At 43.6% G+C, this 20,917-nt stretch overlaps 1 protein-coding gene across 18 annotated transcripts in view; it reads right to left on the reverse strand.

Annotated features, from left to right (window-relative positions):
• Nucleotides 1-485: 485 nt before the first annotated feature.
• Nucleotides 486-20,917, reverse strand: part of CDH12 (cadherin 12) — a 987,186-nt gene continuing 966,754 nt past the window's right edge. For 17 of the 18 annotated variants that reach the window (XM_053248987.1, XM_053248989.1, XM_053248990.1 and 14 more), the window contains 4 exons: nucleotides 19,782-19,903; nucleotides 17,237-17,354; nucleotides 4,297-4,548; nucleotides 486-2,177 (listed from right to left, as the gene is read on the reverse strand). In XM_053248987.1, coding sequence (XP_053104962.1) covers nucleotides 1,678-2,177; nucleotides 4,297-4,548; nucleotides 17,237-17,354; nucleotides 19,782-19,903 — 992 coding nt within the window. In that variant the 3' untranslated portion in view covers nucleotides 486-1,677. The remainder of the gene's footprint in view (nucleotides 2,178-4,296; nucleotides 4,549-17,236; nucleotides 17,355-19,781; nucleotides 19,904-20,917) is intronic. The other variant, XM_053249005.1, reaches the window with a different exon arrangement.

Below are 20,917 nucleotides of genomic sequence, written 5' to 3' on the forward strand. Positions count from 1 at the left end.
TCCTACTGAAAGCAATGCAGTATAGACAGCTGACATTCAATATGGATTCTGACATGTACAACAACTAACGTACATGTGCAGATCTCCTCAGTTCAATCAGGAGGTCTTAAGAAATCAGCAACATTAATAAAAGTAAAATACCAGTGGTGAAATATAATCAGGACTGTCCCATTCAATCTCTGATGGACTGATGCAAGCAGCCACTGATGCATGAGAGGGGCTTTAATGGGGACAACAACATTTGTCTGAACACAAAATAATTTTGGATAACTGCTGTTTGAATTCTGATGGCTCTGTTGTACCTGAAAAACAGAGTTGTCAACTTTAAACTTGAACCATTATGGAAAGCCCAGCTCGTTACCAGCCCAGCTAGTGGGGCAAAACAAGGGCTACATGATGGGGCTGGATCCCAGCCAAAATAGTCTTGGGCATCTACTAACATATTTTTATATTAATTATTATATAAGGAGCTAGGTCACTAACTCCTAGTGCCCTGGTTATCTCTATCCAATCATTTCAGCACCACAAACAATGCCAGGTAGTGACTGCAACTTGTTCAGATTCACAAGAAAATATGGACAAGCCCTGTCCACAGTAACATTATTTCCAATGGTCAGAGCTCCTGAAATAGAGATAGTCCATCAAAACTATGAATAGGTGCAGTAGTGTAGGTAACTACTGTAGATCATTAATACTGGGAGGATGCTTACATCTGTTACCTTAGCAAGATGCAATAAATGAAACAGACTGGTACAAACATGAAATAAAAAGTGTAACATATTCATTCTCTCTCTCTCTCTCTCTCTCTCTCTGGGATACTAAAAAAGTCCAGTCTGACCAAACTCACCCATAATCTTCCTCTGAATGGGAGAAGTGTATAATGAATGTATCATCCCAACAAGAAATACATACTTCTATGACATCTCATTTTTTTTAATTCTTGAAAAAGTGTAACATTTTGATGAACATTTTAAATATTCATTGATTTCAGTTTAAGACTGTGGGCTTTACAATTGGAATTGGAATAACAGCTTTTTAATTTTTTTTTTCCTGTGTGAAGTGTAGGCATAAGAAATGTGATGTCCTGACAGACAATCTATTTCCTTGGTTAAAAACCAAAACCAAACAGAACACGATCCCCACCGAGTTACAATCACTGGACAGACAAGTTTCCAGCCATTGTTCTTCAGTTTTGTTTTAAAAGAATCAGAAGTCAGCGTGTTGCTATTGCTTCTCGACATAAAAGTTAATGTCCTTCCATTTATGTCGGTTTTCCTTAGCTCCGTTGCAGCAGTCATTTCCACTTTAAATGGTAAGAGTTTCAATAGGCACTTCAGTGGAATTAAGAAAAATCTACCGCTCTTCCACCATGATGCCAGAAAGCTATCCTTCTTTCTATGTTGTCGTACCAATAAATTGTAGCTAATAGGCCTGAGATTGTCTCAGTGTGACTCCAAAGTAAGAATAAAAAATAAAAACCAACCAACAACAAAAAAAAAATAGATAGTCAAGGACGATCCTTCCCCTGACAAATAGGTAAACCAAGATTGCCAGTATGATAAATATAGGAACTTGCTGGAAACAGCTGTCTCTTATAATCAAAGGAATCTTGTCCTATAAAGCTTGTTTATTTTAAAAGTGGTTGTGGGTTTACTTTTCCTCCCCCCCTGCACCCAGCTAAGTGACTTTATCAGGATTATAGCTTTCTTCTTCTCCAAACATGTCTGCTAAGACTTTAAAACGTGGTCCCCAGTCACTCAGATAGTCATAATCCTGATCTGCCTCTGTGGCAAGTGAATCTATCGAGCTGAGAGATTCAGCCACAGATCCATTTCCTTCATAGGCATATGTCGCTAGTGAGTCATAAGGGGGTGCTGAGGGATCCCCATCATTTTCTCTCAGCCTTTGATTTATGAAATCTCGGATATTTGTGTTGTCCTCGGCAGGTGGTCTTGAACGAGTTAAGCGGAGTGTGTCTGGCTTTATGTCCCTCCGTATTTTGTTCTCTTCAATTGCTTTTGGATTCCTCAGGGCCCCAATGTCAAAAGCCTGCGTGTCCTCTTCTCCACCTCCTTCATCATCATAATGGATGACATTGTCTCGGATGTCTTCCTTAGAGGTCATGAGGGTGTCTTTTTTCTTCTGCCGTCTCAGCGCTACATACAGTACCACAATGACTGTGACAAGAGAAGAATTATAAGTTAAGTACAAAAACAGCCCAGTTTTCTGCCAATAAAGCATAGCATTACTTTCTGGTATCTAAGAATGGCCAGGACTGATTCTCAGACTACTTTTTAAACTCAGGTGTCCTGATTTCCAAAGGCAGTCTGCAAGCAAGCCCTCATCAATGGCAAATGGAACATGTATGCACTGAAAATGCTAGGAAGGTCACAGCTAGGGATCTGCACAGAACCAGTTTGCATGATTCGGTTCAAATCCAAATCAGATTCAAACCAGACCAAGTATGTTTGGTTCTGGCACCTCCAAATGAGGGCTGGCTTGGTTTGAATTAGAACCAGTTTGGAGGTGTTAGTGAGTTAAAAAAAAAAAAAAGTTGTACTCGCCACTGCCACTGGATTTGGCCATGCAGGGAGGGTCTCCAGCAACTAACCCTTCCCTCTGCCAGCCTCCCTCAGGTCTCCAAAGGGCCGTTTCAGCCCATTTCAGGGCCATTTGGGGCCTTTGAGAATGCAAGGTGGCCATTTTTGAGGCCAACGCACATGCGTAGTGGCCATTTGTGTGGCTGGGTCATGACAGCCTCAAAAAATGGCCACCGTGGACTCTCAAAGGCCTGAAATGGCCCTGAAACAGGTTGCAAAGGCCCATCAGAGACTGGGGGAGGGCCTGTGGAGGGAGGGGAACTGCTGGAGACCCCCCTGCAGCCACAGCAGCACTTCCTCGGGCTGCCGAACCCAGCAGTGGCAGTGAGTATGACCTTTAAAAAAAAATTACACCTTCTAACACCCCCAAACTGGCCCCGAACCAGCCCAGGGGGTTTGGTTCAACCTCAAGCTGTACCAGCTCACACATCCCTACTCACAGCAAACTTTGAAGCAGTAGCTGACATCCCATCTAAATTACTGGGTGGAAGTCCTTTTCAAATCAAGCAGTCTTTTAGAATAATTTCTGAGTCACCTAGTCTGGATGTCAGCCAGTGACTGACAGGTTGTCTTTAACCTGTCAGCAGGGGCTATTTCTTAATCACTGTCACCAGCCTATCCTTAAACATATAATAGGCAACCCAGTATCTTAAAAACAGACCTTGGACGTTTGAACTGATCATACACCATGGAGAGGGGAGCACATTCTGGCTTTCTTAGGGCTGATTTGGGCATATGACCTTTTCCAAGAAAGGATCTAACCAAGCAAGCTAGGCTGTCTCCTGCTTGAAACATGGGTGGAACAAGTGGATACCCTTTAAACTTCATAAACTCTTCATAAATTAGAACAGTTTATGGTAGAGAAGAACCAGAAAAGGTAGTGTAGCATGTCACAAAGGAAAGGATGACTTTGGTTGCTTCATTTCTTCACTGCATGGCTTTGATTGTGTTTTGCATCTGGACTATCAGAGGATCACCGCATTTCAGATGACAAATTATAGTGCTTACTGAATACTATTCTATATAGTCAGATGCCATTCTATACATGAAAATAGATTAGATTTCATAATTATGTTCATTTTCAGTGTATAGAAAACTTAGCACATTGCCCTTGAGGTTATTGAGGGTGGGCAAAACCAGACCTTAGAATGCTACAGAGTAACCCACTCTGCACTTCTGAGAATGGGTATCTGTGGAATTCCTGAATGATCCAGTGAGAGTTTGACTGGATCCCCCAGTAATTCCACGGGATTCATCAAGCTTCCCCTTCCAGAATATCAAGCTTGAACATGGCATTTGAGAGGATATTCTGAGCCTATCCTAGATATTTGTGCTCAGCCAAACTCCCAGCCTTGGGTTCCAAGGAATGTTTTAGTCCTTAAACCCTGGGGCATATATAGGGTGGGGCAGGCAGGGCATGTGCCCCAGGGCATGTGCAAAGCCAGGCCTCACAGAGGCCATTTGAGCATGCACGGTTCCCATTTTGTTTTCAGCGGCCATTTTTTAAAAACAAAATTTCTTTTAAAAAATGGCCACCACACATCCTTAAGGAACTTTCCCAGCACAGTTGGACCAGCCTCCCTTTATATACCCCATGCCCATGTGATATTTTATCATATTTTGCATTTGGGAGAAACTGCTCCCTGATGTCTTGTGACAATGAGATTGCTTGCATGTAAAAAGAAAGAAAACTAACCTAGAAGTATGACAATGCACAGCAAGATTGCTATTAAGGCCCCTGTGCTGAGTCCAACTGGCAGGAAGATTGCTTCAACATTGCAAGAAAGGATGGTACCATCAGAATCACATCTGCAGACCCGGATTGTCATTGTGTTTGTACTGCTTTGTATGGGATAACTGCTGTCTTCTATCACAATCGGAAGGAAATACAGCTCCTGTTGCCTACGGCTGTAGCCACTTCTCCTGGCCACAATTCCAGCTGTGTTGTCTGAAAAACAGAACATCCAGGATATAAGTATTGCTCTCTGCTTTACTTCATGATTAAGGAATGGAAAAATACTGAATGCTATGGGTGGAACTAGACAATATGCCACCTACTTCTCCCCTAGTGATATCTATTACAAAATGTCGGACAGGATGCCATTGCTTTGCACGTGCCCCTGCCCTTGCAAGCAGCAGCCAATAAGTTGACTGGCTTTGGGGAGACTTGCAACATGATGACATCTTGTCATATATTTTGTATTACTAGACATTAAGAGGAGAGCAGAGGAGAAGGCGATGAACAGCCACAGCTTTCAGGTGTTGTATCATTAGTTCTGGCCTGTTTGGTGTGACTGAATCAGTGGAACAGCTTCCTTTCTTCATCATTATCCAAAGTGCCATATTCAGATCAGATGCAACTCACGATAATGAATTCTTTCCCCTTTTTCCTGGACAAATGGCAATGATTGTGGATCTCTTGCTACAGTTTTGCTTAGTTTGACAGCAAGCCTGTCAAAGCAGACAAAAGGGAAAAGACAAGACTAGAAGTATCACATTATCAGGGGATGTTATCTCTTCCCTCCCTCTGGTTTCTCCATTTTCATCACATCTGCCTCTATGTCCTTCAGCTGCTGTGATTTTCATTCAGTGCTCCAGAAGAAAGGGAAATATATCTTTCTGGTTTTGCTAGTTTCCACCTTTAAAAAGGTTGGATGTTTCCCCCAATGACTAAGTGACTAAGAAGGGTCCCACAAAAAATCAAACTAGACACTCGATGCCATTAGAACATTTGCCAGTAATCTGTTATTAAGGTGAGTATAAGTCTCCATGAGGTTTTTCACACATGGCTCTATGCCTTGGATTATCTGAAGAGAGAATCTGCTTCGCAGCAGGTTGGAGGCATTTTAATTTGTGCAATTACAGTAGATGGACCATTCGCATAGCCATCAACACCTCCTTTGCACAGCCATCAGCACCTCCATCAACACCTTAGGACAGGGTTTCTTAACCTTGGGCTCCCAGATGTTGGTGAACTACAACTCCCATCATCCTCAGCCACAATGGATATGGTTGGGGGTGATGGGAGTTGTAATCCACCAACATCTGGGGGCCCAAGGTTAAGAAACCCTGCCTTAGGAGAAAGCAGAAGCCCCGGAGGTTTTTTCCCCCAAAAGTTGCTGGAAATAGAGGATTTTTTTTTACCCCGGACATAACTCGGGCTAAGCCAGAATTCGCAGCCTCCCTTCGGAGAAAAACAAAGCCCTATCTGTCCTGGTCCCTGATAGCCTCCAGGGAGGTCGGGTTAAATCCAGCAAATATGTGGACTGGCACACTCCAATCAGGAGTGGATTCGAGGGAAAAGTCTGTAAAACCTCATGAGCAGCATTTTGCCACTTCCCCTAGTAGGAGCTGGGTTATCGAAGCTTTCCCCTGAATCAAAGAAACCCATTGAGGAAGAAAACTGATGTAAAGATTAAAAGGATTAAGCAGCAAGCAAGATTAGAAACTAGTTTGCTGGCAGGTCTGATTGGGATTGCCTGCGGTGCTCTCTCCTGCTTTATTATCTCTCCAACATTCTCTAGTTCACAGCATCACCCACAATATTACACGACTCTCTCTACTGGATGTTTTTGCTTCCCCTTTTGAATGCTGCTGCAAAAGAATTGAGAGATGAAGTGACAGATCCTGTTCTCTTGCAGATAGGCTCTGTTCCCACTGGAACAGTCAGTTGCTGAGTATCTGAAGACAAGATTTGTTTTAGATACACACACACACACACACACACACACACACACACACACACACACTCACACACGTGTTATAACATTATGCTTGCCTTGTGCATTCTGCACCCCTGCCCCCAGTTCAGTCAGCATCCATGCTTCACACAAACACATATGCCACTTAATTTCTCGACACCTGATCACTGCAGATTTCTGACCAGTTCCTATATGCCTCTCAAACACAATGCTTTTTCAGCAGAGTAGGCCTTAAACTTCAGAGAAGTCAGGCCTGATTTGGAATGGGCTTGGTAGGGTTTCAGATTCATTAAATTTGATTTTCAAGCCACACAAATGCAAGCTTACCCCTGACTCCCATCACTATTTTTTATTTATTTAAAATATTGCTAGCCCAGCCCTCCAGCACACTGCTGCTTGTGGCAGCCTACAAGAAAAGTCCAATAAAACAACAATTGATTAAAATGAAGCCAGCATAAAAGCAGGACAAAAATGGCAGACAGAACTACTCTATTAACAGATTAAAACTGAAAACCCAATTAAAACCAATTTTAAAATGCTTCTTTCAAAAAAGAGGTCTTCGGGTTCTTTTTAAAGCTAGAGACTGATTAAGTACCTCTGGGAGTGCATTCCAAAGATGGGGGGCCACTACTTAGAATTTCCAAGCTATGTGGGGCTTTAAAGGTCAAATTTTATTTATTTATTCATTCATTCATTCATTCATTCATTCGATTGCTATACCGCCTTTCCAAAAAAGAGCACTTTGAATCTGAAAGAAGCAAACTGGTAGCCAGTGAAACTGCTAAAGAATACGTGTGATCGTGGTGTAGTGACTAGCTCCAGCAATCAGATTTGTGGCAGCATTCTGAACAAGCTGAGGCTTCCAAACAGGTGTAGAGGGAGGCCAGCGGCAGCCCTGGTTCATCCTGTCACTGTGGCCCCCTATCCCTGCCCCCTGTTGGCGAGCATGGCCCCATTTGGGTGCTAAATTGGCCAGCGCTGCCCCATTGGGGAGCTAAACCACGCCCCTGTGTCTGACATCAGATGCAAGGGGCATGTCAGGGTTGTGGGGCTCGGCCCCTGAGGGGCAGCGGCCCAGGTTCTTTGAACCCGTTCACTCAATGGTGGCTCCGCCCCTGCTTCCAAACCATCTTCAAAGGCAGCCCCATGCAGAGCAAACTAGTAATCCAATCTGGATCTGGTCAATGTTTGGGTAACAAAGACCAAATTGGGCTTATCTAGATAGGGTAGTAGCTGGTGTAGCAGCTGAAGGTACAGACACCACCACCACAGCCTCCAGGCACAGTGTTTAGTCCAAGACAACCTCCACACTATGAACTTGATATTTCAGGGGAAGTAGTATGACCCCATCAAAGACAGATTTACCTAACTTCTCAGAGTACTGATTTTATTGATCTAGAGCACCTCTGTTTTATTGGGAGTAAGTTTCAGTTTGTTTGTCCCCATCCAACACAGAACAGCTCCAGCCACAGGTTTAAGACATCAGCTGCTTCCCTGGTTTTGGTAGATGTTAAATTATAGTTATGGCTGGTGTCTTCAGCATTCTGATGACACCACAGTCAATGTCTGTGGATTACCTCTCCCAACATAATAGAATCCACATAAGCCAGTGGCCAGCACCACCTTCTGGGCACAGCCCTCCAGGTAGGACCAGAGCTATGGTAAGAGCTAGGATAAAACAGTGCCCCCCAAGTCCCAGCCCAGAGAGAAGATCCAGAAGGATACCATGGCTGATGCTATCAAAAGTCTCTTGAGACATTCAAGAGAATCAACAGGGTCACAAACAGGATTCTGTCTATCTCTCAACATAGGTCATCCACCAGCGCAACCAAAGAAGTTTATGTCCAACACCTGGGCTGAAAGAAATCTAAGGTTCTAAGTAATTAGTTTCATCCAGAACCGCCTAGAGCAGGACTGCTCAACTTTGACACTCCTGCAGATGTTGGCCTACAATTCCCATAATCCCTGGCTATTGGCTACTGTTGCTGGGGATTATAGGAGTTGTTGTCCAAAAACAGCTGGAGGCCTAAATTGAGCAGGCCTGGTCTAGAGTAGGGGCTCTCAACGTTGGGTCTCCAGATATTATTGGACTTCAGCTCCCATAATCCCCTGCCCCAGTGGCCTTTGGTTGGAGATTATGGGAGCTGGAGTCCAATAACATCTGAAGACCCAACGTTGAGAACCCCTGTCTAGAGCTACTATGCTACCATGCACAACAATACATTTCTCAGAAATGACAAGTTGGAAACTGGCTGAATGTTATTCATGACCGCTGGATCCACTATTTTTTAGAAGGGTCCTAATGATCACTTAATTAAGTGGGGCAGGGGGATTTCCCCCTGTTTCCAAGAGGCATTTACCATCCGTGCAACTGAGAAGACCAAACCATCCCTAGTCATGCTCAATAGCTACAAAGGGCAAGCACACAAGTGGTAGGGCTCAGATTTCCAAACAAGCTGTCCACCTTTTCAGGCAACACAATCTGAAGCCGATCCAATATAACAGGACTAGATGACAGACCCTTGTTTCTGCAAACTCTTAGCATCCAAATCAGCATGGGTATGATCTATTCTATCCACAAAATGTAATGCAAATTTATCAAAGTGATCTGGAGAGGGTTTGATCTGATGGTCCATGGGGCCCCTGAACCACTCAAAAGAGTGACATTGAGTTGACACAATGGTGGCAGAGAAATAAGTGCGCGCCCCCACCCGCTATTACCACAAAAGTAAGCACTAATATGGGCGTTCAGCCTGTGTTTAGTCTGGGTTTTCCATCAACAATGCTTAAGCCGAATATTAGCCTGCTTCATTGCCCATTGTTCCCCTGTATACCAGGTGGTTGCCTGGCCCAGACAAGTAAGAAAAAGACTATTAGGGGCAGCTGTGTTGATTAGCAGCCCACCTCCTCATCTCAAAGAGACTAGGCCACCTGCTCTCTCAGCATGAAAATCCTGTAGAATGAGCACAAATCTATTTAGCAGGGGCTGACTATCCTAATTGGTCCACCAGTCATGCAGATGTGTACTAGGTCAACTCTCATTCCAGTCTTTACCAGATAGCAATCCATCAATGACAATGGCACAGAGGCCTCCTAAATAACCCACAGATCGTCACCAGTGTTCCCTCTAACAGAAATTTCCAGATGTTGTGGACTACAACTCCCATAATCCCCAGCCAAAGGCCATTGCAGCTGAGGATCCTGGGAGTTGTACTGAACAACATCTTGGAAACCCTGTTAGAGGTAACACTGATCACCACCATCCAATGATGACCAAAAAAACCCCCAAAACAAATTGAGCACATGACCTACAATATTTGTGGGACCAGAGATCAATTGACAGAAGCCCATGATTATCATGGAAGACATGAAGTCTGGAGCCAAGCCAGATAAGATGGCCCTGACATGGACAGAAATCCCCCAAGACCCTTGGGGTCCTTGACACCACATCCAAGACTATCTCAAGCAGCTTGGGCAGTGGGGTGGACAGTACACTAACAAAATCCTAACTTTGTCTCAAGTGGCCAACAGCACATACATGCACTCAAAATGGAATGATGGATAGCGCATCTGGTGAGGGGGGTGGTCTCCTGATATCTCTCTCTCTCTCTCTCTCCCACTCCATCCAGAGGCTTTGGGTAGTGTACAATTAGTTTAAAAAAACATAAAAACAAACATCATTTAAAACTCACTACTTAAAACAATAAAAAACATTTTAACACAACTTAAAACCAATTAAAATACTTTAAAACAATTTAATAACTTTGGAAGGACAGGCCAAACAAGTAAGTCTTTAGGGCTCTCTTAAAGGCCAACAGTGAGCCTAAACTATGGATATCTGCCATGAGTGCATTCCATAGGCCAGAAGCAGCTACAGAGAAGGCCGGGTTCCATGTTGCCACCAGACGTACTGGTGGTAACTGGAGACGGACCTCTCGAGATGACCTCAATGTGCGATGGAGATCATACAGAAGAAGGCGCTCTCTAAGGTACCCCAGACCCAAGCTGGATAGACCAGGGCAACCCCACCTCCCCATTACTAAGACTAGCTACTTTATAATAAAAGTGATAATTTGTTGAATGGTGCTTGGAATGGTCAGATTCACAAACCACAAGGGTTGGTACATAATATTTTATAATGAATTTATATTTACAGCCCACTTGATTCAGGGTGGATAACAGCTTTTCCTTATCTTGTTCAACATCGCTATTGTAGATGCTATAAAAATGATGAAGTAGAGCCTGACAGAAATTGATCAGTTCTGTGAGTTTATGGCTGAGAGGGTTTTGAACATGAGTCCACCAGGCCCTGATACTCTACGGCAGACTTATATAAATTGTGACCCATCAAAGCATACACAGTCTACCATTTATGCCTGTTGGCCTGTCAGGTGCTTGACCTCCTTTCTCAATTTTTGCAGACTCAGACTGGATAATTATCAAGACCTTGGCAAGCCATTCTGTTTGGTGTGTCACAAACTGACTGAATCACATTCTGTTTTTTGTGAAAAAGCTCTCTGATCCATGGTACAGTTGGCTGATAGGCACCATATAACCAAATTGATAGCTATGTAATCTTTAGCCTTAAGGATACATACGTCTTTGATTACAAACTCACAGAGTGAATTGACTCAACATGACATAACATGATTCTCTAGGAACTCCATCATCTCCTCTCCAATCTGTCTCTGTGCCCACCCTTCTCCTCGATATACATATTTTTAAAAACACAGATTCAGATTCTACTGGTCAGTTCAGGAAAGTTATGTTAAGTCTGAACAGTATCAATTACTGTAAAATGTAGTTTGAATGCACGGTATCTTGTTTAGCGGCTACAGATGTTTAGGGATGACCCTGCCAAAACACCTGACTTACATGTATGCCAAAATGGAAGAAAACCAAATTAAAAGTGGGTGCAACAGCATTTTGGGCATCTGGAAACAGAATGACAGAAGGTCTTTCACACAAACCTTAAGTGTCTTAATAGCTAAAATCTATCCACTATTGTTATTTAGAGAAGAAATATGGTGTTTGGACTTCTAGTTTGGAAGTAGTTTATAGTAACAAACCTCGCTGGAACACCTGCCAGTGCACTAGGTCCAGAGCTCATTGATAGGAGTGTATTCTTTGCATACGTAATAGGGATGTCCACAAAACAGATTTTGCATTTTGTTTTGAACTTGAAACAAAACACAGTTGGCCGAAACATTTCGTTTCAGCAGCGGTCAACCTGGTTATTTTGACGAAATAAAAATTGGAATGTTTTGAGTGTTTTGGCCATAGGGAACAATGGGGAAACTTGAAATTGCCCTTTGTTCCCCGTGGATAGCTTCTAGGGGCACCAAAGTGGGTTGTGTGGTAGGGCATGATCATTGCTACCTACCAAACAAACCACAAAAGAACTGGGCAAGCAGGCAATTTTAAACATTTTTTTAACCTTTCCCCCAAATCCCCATAGGATTGGAAGTCAGTGCCAGAAAACCAATCAGTAAGGGGAAAACACATTTCAACATTTCAAGTGCCATTTGGGAGGCCTGTTTTTGAAACAGGCCTCCCAAATGGCACTTGAAACGTTGAAATGTTTTGAATTGAAACAGGGTTGTTTTGTTTTGAACTCAAAACAGGCCCTTTATTTAAAGGGTGTTTTATTTCGAGCTCAAGTTGAATCATTGAAACATTGAAGTGTATCACACATCCTCAATGCATAAAGCTCCAGGTTCAGCCCTGGCATATCTAAGTAAAGCAGTGTTCTTCACTGTGCGGCCTGCAGGCCGCTTGCAGCCTGCTTGGACCCCACTGGAAGCTCCTGATGTGCCTCTTCACTTCCTTGGTACCTCCCCCCTCCCCGATACCCTCCCCTGCATCTTCTGCTTTGCCTACAGTGGTGGCAGGGAAAACAGGAAGATGCCGGAGGCCAGCACCTTCAGCGCATGCCCTCCACACTTCCTGCTAGTCCACAGCATATGGGTTTTTTTGGGGGGGCAATGGGGGACATGCACTCTGACATGGGGGGGCATGTGAGCTGTTGACGAGAGGGCAATTGCACCGCCGCCGGCCTCCACCAAATAACGAGTGAAGACCACTGAAGTAAAGGATCTCAGGTGGCAGGTACTGGGAAAGATCTCAGCCTGGAGAACTGCTGCACCAGACTAGATTATACGAGGCCAGATTGACCAATGTTTTGACTGGTACAAAGCAACAAATGTCCATCCCTCTTTCTAAGGACAAGAGGAAGACAATACAAAAAGGCCAGGAGTCAATCACTGATTAAATATTAGCAGATTAGATTGTGGTGGTGATGGGGAATGCCAGGCTCTCTCAAACAGATCAAGAAAATACAGAAGAGGTGGTGGTTGTTATTTAGCATGACAGTCCATGGTGGCAAATGGTTAAAATCTTGATTGCACATATTGAGGCTATTCACACATGCAAAACCAGGCTAAGGGAGTCCAGCTCGGTTTTGCTCGTGCATGTGAACTGCCAGGATCACCTCCAATCCCAGCGACACCATGGCGGCAAACCTGCTTGTCGAGCCTCCCCTCAAAATGGTGTTAGGGGGTAGGAGAGCACTCACTCTCCTAACCCCATTTTTCCAATCGTAAGCAGCTGCGGCTGGAAGACCCGCGGGAAGATGGGGGGATCCCAATAATGCGCCACACACTCATGCAATGCATTATTGGAGCTCTGGGGGTTGGGCGATGTGAGGTGACACGCCCCGGCACTCTGACCCTCGGAGCTATGGGCAGGAGCCGATACTTGTCTGGGGGAGCAATTCGCCTGCCCAAGGAGTGAGAGCTGCTCATCTGTGGGGAAAGTGAGTCCAACTGCCTTCCCCATAGCCTGATCTGGAGCCCTTCTCACTACTTGTGAGAAGAGGCTCGTTGGTTTTCAATTTGCTTTATTTGCTCTCTGTTAAAACTGAAACTGCCACATTACAAGTGAAAATGAGATAAACTGAAACTGCCAGCTCATGAGTGAAATTTAGGTTAATGAATATTGAAATTCAAAACTACCTAGGAACAATAAGATCATCTTTTTTTTTTTTTTTTTAACCTTGGCTAAACCTGGTTAAATAGGTTGAAAACTAGTTGCTGATTTTTAGGAGCTGTAAATAGAAAATAGTTTTCTGATTTCAGTTCATGACCACAGAAGTTCTTATTAGGTTTAATTAATTACTGGCACAAAATTAACTCTTATGGATTGGGCTTGGTTCCTTTGGTTTTAAAGGACGAATATCCGTCTATTTGGAAGAAAAATGTACAGGACATACATACTGGGTAATTGTGGGTTTTCTGAGTAATTCATACGTCCCTTAGGCCCAGATTTAGTCAAAAATGTTTTAAAACAGAGAATTTGAGACCTGGAGAAACAAAGGGACCTGAGTAGGGTCTCTCTTGGAGTTTATAATGATTACTTCTAAAGTTACCCACTTCCGGCAATGTATCTTACGTACTTGTCTGCTCTGACCCAAAGGAGAGCATTCACCCAGGCTCGATTTAATGTCTTGCCATCTATGGTTTTGGAGGGAAGGTATAAGGGTGTCCCTTATAAGGATCAACTATGTCCCATACCAACTGATGTACCCAAACACCCGATATAAAAATACACCAAACGTTCAGAAGTGGTTGAGACAACTACACATGCGCTTTTACACTGTACCTTTTACAAAACCATCCGTACCTCCTGGCTCAAACCTACTTTGTGCAAATTTTGGGGACATCAGGATGAGTTCTATGTTGAGCTCTTTCTGTCAGGCTGGCACAAGGAAATTACCTTGGCCACGGCCTGATTTTGTGCAGCTGCTATAAAAATAAGAAATGTTTTAACAAATTTTAATTGATATGTTTTATGCGTTATTCTTTCCTTTTCCTTTTCCTTCTTCTGATAATTGTATTATTGCTGCTTGTTGTATGTATGTTATGTTTGGTCTTGTACTATATAAATATATATATATATATATATATATATATATATATATATATATATACACACACACACACACACACACACACACACACTAGGGGTGTGCAATTCGGGATTTCGGGTAATTCGGCTCGGACCCGAACCGAATCACCCCTGTTCTGTTTTGTGCCCGAATCTGGGTCACCCGAATCACCCTTGATTCGGTTCGGATTCGGATTTAACCCGAATCCGAATCCGAATTGATTCGGGGGGGTAAAAAGGGGCCCAGGGGCAAAATTTTGGGGTGGGGTGGTAGTGCCCAATGGGTAGTGTCTACCACCCCAATTTCAGGGGGATTGGGCAAAATCCTGATTTTTGGTGAATTTTTAAAGTTTTAGTGACTTTGGGGCAGTTCGGGGGCATGGCATGGGATCTGGGCAAAAGGAGTGGGGTGGGGTGGTAGTAACTAATGGGTGCAGGCTACCACCCCAATTTCAGGGGGATTGGGCAAAGGGCTGATTTTTGGTAAATTTCTGAAAATTTCATGTCTTTGGGGCAGATTGGGGCATATTGGGGCAGAAAGTGGGGCCTGGGGCAGAATAGTGGGGTGGGTTGGTAGTGCCTAATGGGTGAAGGCTACCACCCCAATTTCAGGGTGTTTGGACAAAGGGCTGATTTTTTGAGAATTTTTGAAATTTTAGTGACTTTGGGGCAGTTTGGGGGCAGAAAGTGGATCTGCCCCAAAAGAGTGGGGTGGGGTGGTAGTGCCTAATGGGTGGAGGCTACCACCCCAATTTCAGGGGGATTGGGCAGAGGGCTGATTTTTTGAGAATTTTTGAAGTTTGGGTGACTTTGGGGCAGATTGGGGGCAGAAAGTGGATCTGCCCCAAAGGAGTGGGGTGGGCTGGTAGATAGTGCCTAATGGGTGGAGGCTACCACCCATCCCCAATTTAAGAGTGATTGGGCAGAGGGGTGAATTATGGTGAATTTATTTGTATGAGGTTTGTCTTCATAAGGTGAAGTGTGCTAAACTGATTACTTCCTCATATTATTCATAGTAAAGGAAAGTGTGAAAAAGTGAAAGTGGGGTCATGAGAGTTGTTTAATTGAAAAATAGCTCATTTGCTATGATAGAATGAGAATTTACACCTCAGAAGTTTTTTCTGAGGTGTGAATTCTCATTCTATCATAGCAAATGAGCTATTTTTCAATTAAACAACTCTCATGACCCCACTTTCACTTTTTCACACTTTCCTTTACTATGAATAATATGAGGAAGTAATCAGTTTAGCACACTTCACCTTATGAAGATAAACCTCATACAAATAAATTCATCAAAATTCCCCCCTCTGCCCAATCACTCTTAAATTGGGGATGGGTGGTAGCCTCCACCCATTAGGCACTATCTACCAGCCCACCCCACTCCTTTGGGGCAGATCCACTTTCTGCCCCCAATCTGCCCCAAAGACACCCAAACTTCAAAAATTCTGAAAAAATCAGCCCTCTGCCCAATCCCCCTGAAATTGGGGTGGTAGCCTCCACCCATGAGGCACTACCACCCCACCCCACTCTTTTGGGGCAGATCCACTTTCTGCCCCCAAACTGCCCCAAAGTCACTAAAACTTGAAAAATTCTCAAAAAATCACTCCTTTGTCCAAACCCCCTGAAATTGGGGTGGTAGCCTCCACCCATTAGGCACTACCACCCCACCCCACTATTCTGCCCCAGGCCCCACTTTCTGCCCCAATATTCCCCAATCTGCCCCAAAGACATGAAATTTCCAGAAATTTACCAAAAATCAGCCCTTTGCCCAATCCCCCTGAAATTGGGGTGGTAGCCTGCACCCATTAGGCACTACCATCCCACCCCACTCCTTTTGCCCATATCCCATGCTATGCCCCCGAACTGCCCCAAAGTCACTAAAACTTTAAAAATTCACCAAAAATCAACCGTGAACCGAATCACCTGGATTTTTCATGCCCGAAATTCGGGTGATTCGGCTCGTGCCCGAAAAATATTGGGAGAGATTGGGGGTGATTCGGTTCGGCCCCGAATCACCCAAAATTGTTCATTTCGGGCACAGATCATTCTGTGCCCGAAATTTTTTGCACATCCCTAGATACATACACACACACACACACACACACACACACACACACACACACACAGAAGTTCTTGAAGGGAGGTACAGCATAATTCAATATGAGATCAGAATGTGTTCCTGTCATTTACATATTTGGGGCAGCTACAGGGAAGGCTTATTTCCCATTAGAAGGAGTAAATGTCTTGGTTTGGATTATACTGTCCATCGACCTTGCCCACCATGGAATGAGTGTTGTGAAGAGACATGTCTTATCACCCTTCCAGGATACTGATCTGCATAACTGGGTGGGGGGGGGGGTGTCCAAAAACTACATCTCATTGCACAATTTAAATACTTTAAATAAGCAGTTGCAGGACGCCATACCAGGAGGTGGATGGTATTGTCCAAAACCGCCCATTGAGAATGTCGCCAGGAAGGTGACAATTTTTCCAGTGATGGCAGCTAAGCTACTCAAGAACATTTTGGAAAGTTCCATTCTCAAGGACATCAGACTAAAAAGCAGCTGCTTTATTTGCCTTTGCAGTGGTGGAAGATGAGAAGCTAACAGGCAGCATATAGGCAGCTAGAATTCTCAAGCTTGGGCTGGGAAAAAAAGAGCCCAACCAGGTGGAAGGGACTTGTCTCGCTACATTATGAAGAGAGACAGCACAGCCTCTGCTGGTTCTCCTCAGGGCTAGCCCGTGCACTAGGCAGACCTAAATTGTTTTGGAGGGCTTTGCTTTTTTGTCCATAATGACAGAGCTACCAGTGTTGAATCCAAGCATCACTTTGTTTATAAATTATGCCCTGCTTTTCCCCCTCTCACCAAGCATCTGAAAAACAATTGTACATGCACACATACACATGCCCACAGAGTTGTTACAACAGCAGCCTAGCAAAATAACTGGCATTAGCATAATTTGAAGTAGAAAGTTTAAAAACAACCTTACTTCTGTAATCATGGACTGTAAAATTTGGCTTTGTAGAAACCTCAGGCGACAGTCGAAAGGAGAATCTTTGTCCAGCAGGTGACAAATCCTTGTCTGCTGCACCTACAAGCTGAATTACCTAAAACCACATTGAAATAAAACTTGAGCACATAGCTCTGATTGAAAACGAAATGTTTAAGGTGATCATGGAATATCACAATAGAAGTAAACAGTATATAGTTACAGCACACAGCAGGATATGCTCTATGCCTATTGAAACTCTCTCTCTCTCTCTCTCTCTCTCTCTCTCTCTCTCTCTCTCTCTCTCTCTCGTTGCAGATGTTTCAATCCCTGAAATGGCCAGGGGAGGATTAAGGGATGGGCAGAGTATGCACCTGCCAATGGTGGCAAATTGCCTATCAGCGGCAAATTTGGACCCAACCCCTACAGAATCTGATAGGAAATAAGAGCACATGCACAAGCCTCAAATTGGATCACTTTTTTGTGGTGGTTGTCAGACAGACTCACAGTCACAGAGTTTGAATTTTGCAGTGCGGCTGGCCGGCAGCTGAGAGTGGTGCTGCTGGCAGGTGGCTCCAGAAGGAAGGGAAGAAGATCTGGAGACAAGAAAGAAGCTTAGCCAGCAGGAGGGGTGGCAGTGCATGCCATCCCATTGGCTTCTCCTGGTGTCAAACAGTGTATGCCATCCAATCATTTTCCAGGTGACAGTGCTGGATGCTGGAAGTTGAGAGAAAGGTGCTGGAAGTTGAAAGAAAGGTGCCCGAGATTGCTTTTGCAACACTTCAGATGGTGGCTGCTCAAAACACTAACTGCAGTAGCTGCAAGGGGTCTCTAATTCCTCCCCCCACTCTACTAAGGGCACTTGAGGCAGCTTGGCCCTTCCTGCCAAGAAATGGGGCTTTTTACTTTCCAGCACACCGAGATTCTAATAACCACATTTACTTGTGACCAGCAGAAGGCAGCAAGAGGATGAAGCCAAAGCAGCAGCCAAGATACTAGTTGCCCAAGCAACTGTTACTGCTTTCTGAAGGAGCTGGGGGATTTGCTTCTATTTTTCTAAGTTTCCTTTCTAAGGGGAAGGGGAGGCTTATCCAGAAGAACATTTGCAAAGAGGTTTCTGCTGCCTAGTATTCTAACGGTTAAATGAAGGAAACTCTGATTCCTAGAGAGAAAGGGGATTTGGGGAGGGAGCTGGATGTTTTGCAGAGAAAATGGACTTGACGATGTTCCATTTCTGTCTTTTGGAAATTCTGCACACATGTACAAGATTTTCAATATTCTCTTGTGATTGTTGACAGACTTCTCATTTTGGACAGCATTAGTCTCCTGGAATAAGTGTCATAAAGAAGCTTTTATAAGCTGCTTCCATGGACCATTATATAAAACCAGTTACTGTCCATGCAGAGAAAATCAAGGAAATATTTTCACTCCCCAGGTATAACACAAGGAACAAAAATGTTGTGGCTGCAAGTCCTGTCTCCTTTGGGCAACACTTCTTAATGCTGTAAGAAGAAGAAAACTTATGGCCTGGCGCCTTGCAACACTCTGTTTGACTCTGCAACGCTTATAAAACAGAACTATATAGTCAAATATAATAGGCCAGATTCTGCAGGCTTTACTGCCATTGAGCAGCACCTGATGAAAAGTAGAGTTCAGTGAAACTGTTAATGAGGATTGGGAATGTGCTATATGAGCTAGGGGTTACAAGAATTTACACCTGTCATACGTTTTGTGTTTATATTTCAGCCTGCTAACATTTTCCCCATCCTGGCAAGGCTTTTGCTGTCTTTTATGAGTTTTGTTCCCTGGTAAGACATTTTGGATTATACTGCCTAACTTCAGCAGATCCCTGGAGGCCTGCTATATGCTGGCTGAATACATCTTCCTGAGAGTCATTGTTAACTTGCAGAGCAGTCACTCGGCTATCTCTAACTGCATAAGAAATATAGTTGTGTAACACAAGCCTACACAGTATGTGACACAGCAAGCCAACTACAGCCCACCAATGATGTATTGTGGCCTGACAGGTAATTGACTCCTCCGCCCTCATTTATACAGTCTCAGGCAGGCAGGAACAACAGAAGGATTATTAAACTGGGGTGCCATATATAGTTGGTGCCCTGTGTTTGGCTAGGTGGGTTGATCTAGTACCTCTAATTGAGATGTAATCTAGCATTGTGGCTAAGAAAGTGAGCTGTAAACTAGGAAGTCTTCAGTTCAGCTATCACCTCAGCCATGAATTTAAGCATTTTGCTAATTTCTCAGCCACATCTATCTTAAAAGCATGCTGAGATAAGAATTAATCTAAATGTGAGTTGCCTTGAGTAGAGTTTGCTAAAGAAAGCCAACCAATACAGTCATTCACTCAATCAATCAATCAATCAATCAATGAATAAAACAATGCACAAAAGCAGTTTTAAACAAGGAGTGCACACAAAGAATTCTCATTGTTAAACTAGGTTTTGTTCTTGGTTAGCCACTAGACATGAATGCAATCACTTATCTTGACTGAATACACATCTGCCATTAAAAGGGAGTGATATACCTGTCCTGGCCTTGCATTTTCACACACATAAGACTCATAGGGTACCGCAATTTCAGGAGGAAATTCATTGACATCAAGGACATTTATGATGATATTGACCTTGCTGGTTAATAGTGGATTACCTATTAAGAAAATTTAAAAAGAGGTATGTTATGAAACACTGGTTGCATATGATCTCAAGCAACACTATATACCTGCCACAAGAAGTGAAAGGTGTAAATACCACTCTCTCTTGATTTATCATTTTATACTGGCATGCTACATTACTCACAGGAGAAGGGTTGCACCTTGAAGTGATATAAAGCCTGGGCAAAGAACACAGAGCTAGTTACTTTGGACAAGCCTATAAGCATCCCCATACTTTCCTGCGATGGTACAAAAGATTAAATGAGATAAGCTAGGAAAAAATAGTTACTATGTACCAGAAGGCTGAGATGCTAGGGATATGGAGAAATTGTCTGAGATAAAGTCATCAATCTTTTTTTCCTTGGAATGAACCCTGAAATTCGTTCAAATGTCACTTTGGATAAATTTTGACTCCAACCTTAATTTGCGTGTTAATAGTGCACCTTTCCCCATGTGCATCAAGTAATGTGTCTCTTTTGTAATAGGGGGTAATAGGGGTTGTGTTTAAGTGCCCTTGTGGGGTTCAGACCAGGGGTGCTGAATTAGCATAACCAAAATCTATCTGTTATGTGGATATATCCAAGTGACTATGTCTTTGACATTATAATTGTACTTTTCACCAGGGTTGTCCTTAGAGGGGGAGAGTAACTGGCTCTATCCACCCCCAGCACAGTACCTCCAGTGATCGTTGCTGGTATCTATCTTGTGTTTCTTTATAGATTGTGAGCCCTTTGGGGACAGGGATCCATCTTACTTATTTATTATTTCTCTGTGTAAACCGCCCTGAGCCATTTTTGGAAGGGCAGTATAGAAATTGAATTAATAATAATAATAATGATGATGATGATGATGGGGGTGCAGGGCCCAGGACAAATCAGCCAGTCTGGGGCCCGGGGCAAATCAGCTAGTGCAGGGACCCCCTTCCAGTTAATTCTAATAGGGGTTAAAAGAGCGGGGCCTGGGGCAGTCGCCCTGCTTGCCATGCCCTAAGGACAGCCCTGCCTTTCAGT

Source organism: Hemicordylus capensis, chromosome 4 (assembly GCF_027244095.1).
Source record: "Hemicordylus capensis ecotype Gifberg chromosome 4, rHemCap1.1.pri, whole genome shotgun sequence".
NCBI classification, from domain to species: Eukaryota; Metazoa; Chordata; class Lepidosauria; order Squamata; family Cordylidae; genus Hemicordylus; species Hemicordylus capensis.